This window comes from Phytophthora parasitica (genome assembly GCF_000247585.1).
Source record: "Phytophthora parasitica INRA-310 unplaced genomic scaffold supercont2.76, whole genome shotgun sequence".
NCBI classification, from domain to species: domain Eukaryota; phylum Oomycota; class Peronosporomycetes; order Peronosporales; family Peronosporaceae; genus Phytophthora; species Phytophthora nicotianae.
Window position 1 is genome coordinate 126,695 of NW_008649062.1, and position 2,656 is coordinate 129,350.

At 43.8% G+C, this 2,656-nt stretch overlaps 1 protein-coding gene across 1 annotated transcript; it reads left to right on the plus strand.

The window, feature by feature from the left end:
* Nucleotides 1-1,227: 1,227 nt before the first annotated feature.
* PPTG_17810 (hypothetical protein) lies at nt 1,228-1,764 on the plus strand (the record flags this gene model as incomplete). The annotated part of the gene is made up of 1 exon (XM_008915844.1): nt 1,228-1,764. One exon carries the CDS (start codon nt 1,228-1,230, stop codon nt 1,762-1,764), a length of 537 nt encoding a protein of 178 aa, XP_008914092.1.
* Between the last annotated feature and the right edge of the window lie 892 nt (nt 1,765-2,656).

A 2,656-nucleotide genomic window follows, 5' to 3' on the forward strand; every position in this document is an offset into this window, starting at 1 on the left:
GCTTAAGGACAAGGTCGAAGTAATACAAAAGGTAAATAAAGGCTATATACTCGCTTCTGATTGGTCAGATCGGGCATCAAAACAGATTATTATCGCTTTCATTTAGGTCGTTTAATAATGAATAAGGGACTGTGATTGGACTGGATTGTCTCGTATGCAACGTGTTGCAATTAAAACTGTACCTCTTTTTTTACTTCGACTCGGTCCTAAACAATCGATGTTGATACCATATATCCGATTCACATGTACCAGGTAGCGTTGAAAAGAGGAAAGCAGTCTAGTTTTAGGTATTATTTAAAGAGTGAACTGTTTATAAGCGAATTCTTTTTATAATGATTCTACAAATTGGTGCTCTTGCCAGTTTACCAGCCACCTTGGCTTGACCAAAGTATGCTCCTCCAACTCTGCATATTAAACTCTAAATCGAACAATCAGAGTTTAAGCAATGTTTTTTTTTCAGTATCGGAGCGCTTTGGCGAGACTAACTTATTTTTCACAGATAACAAATTGGTTGATTTTTAGCAGCTTAGGGTTAACGCCTCCGTTTCCAGAACTCTCTAGTTATTGGGTTGAATAATCAACATGTTCCTGTAAAGTTGGAGTAGAGAAGTTAAGTATGCTTTCTCTACGAAGCACAAACTTTGGTCAGTAGGTTGAGTGTATCTAATTTATTTAAGGGCCCTACATGTACCTTACGTCCATGACGACTACAAAGCACAAAATCCAGAGCTGTTCCGTACGAAGTGCGGCTTTGTTATTTCAGTATTCTTACTGATTTTTATTTATTTACTGTTTTCGAACTCTGTCAATCTGTAATATTCTCGCGACATGCTGTAAAACTATTAGTACTCCGAGAAGACGACACAGACAACCTGCTGGTAGTCAATTCATTCAATTCAAATATTGGTGGTAATCAATTCTGCTGCAGCAACTATTTTTTTTCTTGCAGCAGGTCACATTTTGTTTCCAGCTCTCTGATCGGCCCATAATTTTTTTGGCGATCTGCAACAAAACTGATGCTCGTCGAGCTGCAAGATTTTTTTTTTTCGAGTTTGTACCTATTCGAAGCGTCGCAGTGGGGAAGACGCTAGCCATGGTTGTGTCCGTGGGCAGCGATGCAGCCGCCACAGCTCGCTCTGATGAAAACCAAGATGGAACCAATGAACAAGAAGCACTAGTCGCTAGCTCTGTCGAGACGTTGTTCACTACTTCCAGTTACACCCTATCATGTTGAACCGTGATAGTACTCGAGCTCAACTCCTCAACACTGATCCATCAGCAAGAAAGGAAGAAACCGAAGAGGAAGACAACAGCTCAACCGGGGGCGAATCAAATGCTAAGACTACTACAGGGTCACAGGCAAGCGGTCGATCTTCCACGCCAACATCAATAGTGCAAATACCCTCAAAGAAACGACGGCGCAGAACCAGGGACGATGAATACTCTCCTTTAGTGCCATTGAAACGAGCTCAGCTGACGCAGAACCGCGAAATACAGTTAATGGAGTTAGAAGTGCGTAAGCGGCAAGTCAGCTTGCAGGAAAAAGAGATGGAAGTTCGGCAATTACAGCTACAAAACGAGACTAGAGCTACTGAAGCCAAGATCGCGGAGGCCAATGCTCAGACCGCAAAGCTTCTTCATGAATCTCAGCACTGGAGACTGCAACGCAAGGTTAGCCTCCTCCTTGAACGGAAAAAGCTTCTGGATGAAGGTGTACCGATTGATGATATTGATGCACTTTTACCGCTTAGCTCGGATCTCTAGTAAATATCCCAGAAGTTGATTTCGTCTTGCATCTCCTGCTGAATTAGCTGGGACAGCCACATATAGTTCATCGTCATCTTTCAGTTCTCCAGTTATGCACGCATCCAGTTCTCTCCTCCATTCTTGTGGAATCGGCTCAGCAATAAGTAAGTTGTGAATAATACATGCGTACGTAACGTATTGTATAAGATGCCTCATGTGCTTTTTCTTCTTGCTCAGCTGAACACGCATTTTCAGCAACCCAATGCTCACTTTTAATACGAGCCTTCGCAAGTTGGTTGTTGAAGTAGTGGTGATCAGGATGCATCGCTGCTTTTGGCGGCTTCTTGAACGCGGGAACAATGACATCAGAAGGCTGGATGGCAGAATCACCGAGCAAGTACTCATTACAACGGAAATGCTGATCCGGATTACACGCGATTATCATGCACCGATCCCGGCCAACCCACTGCGATGTTTCGCACTCTTGCAACATCATCACAGGTCCCCAACGCATTGACAGAGTATGAAGATTTCCTGCTGTAATAATCCTCCCCGTTGTGGAGACGATTTGTAGGAAGAGGGATAAGTGTGCCATCCGAAATTCCAATGCAATTCACGAAGCCATATTTTGCCTGGATCCGTTGTGAAATCGCTCGTCCCTCCCTTTTGTCCGGCCAAGTAATTGTCGTAGCCTCCAGCTTCAATACCGCAGCAACACTACGCTTCAAATACTTCGCAACAGATCCAGGTGCCACACCCAGACACTTTCCAATTTCTATCGATGTGTTACCATTGCCGTACGCTCCCAAATATTTCTACAGCACCATCAGGTGTAATTCAACACCGCCCCGAAATGGCTTTCGCCCCGAAGTCTTGAACACTGGGTCGTCTTTTAGTAGAGTAGCTAAAT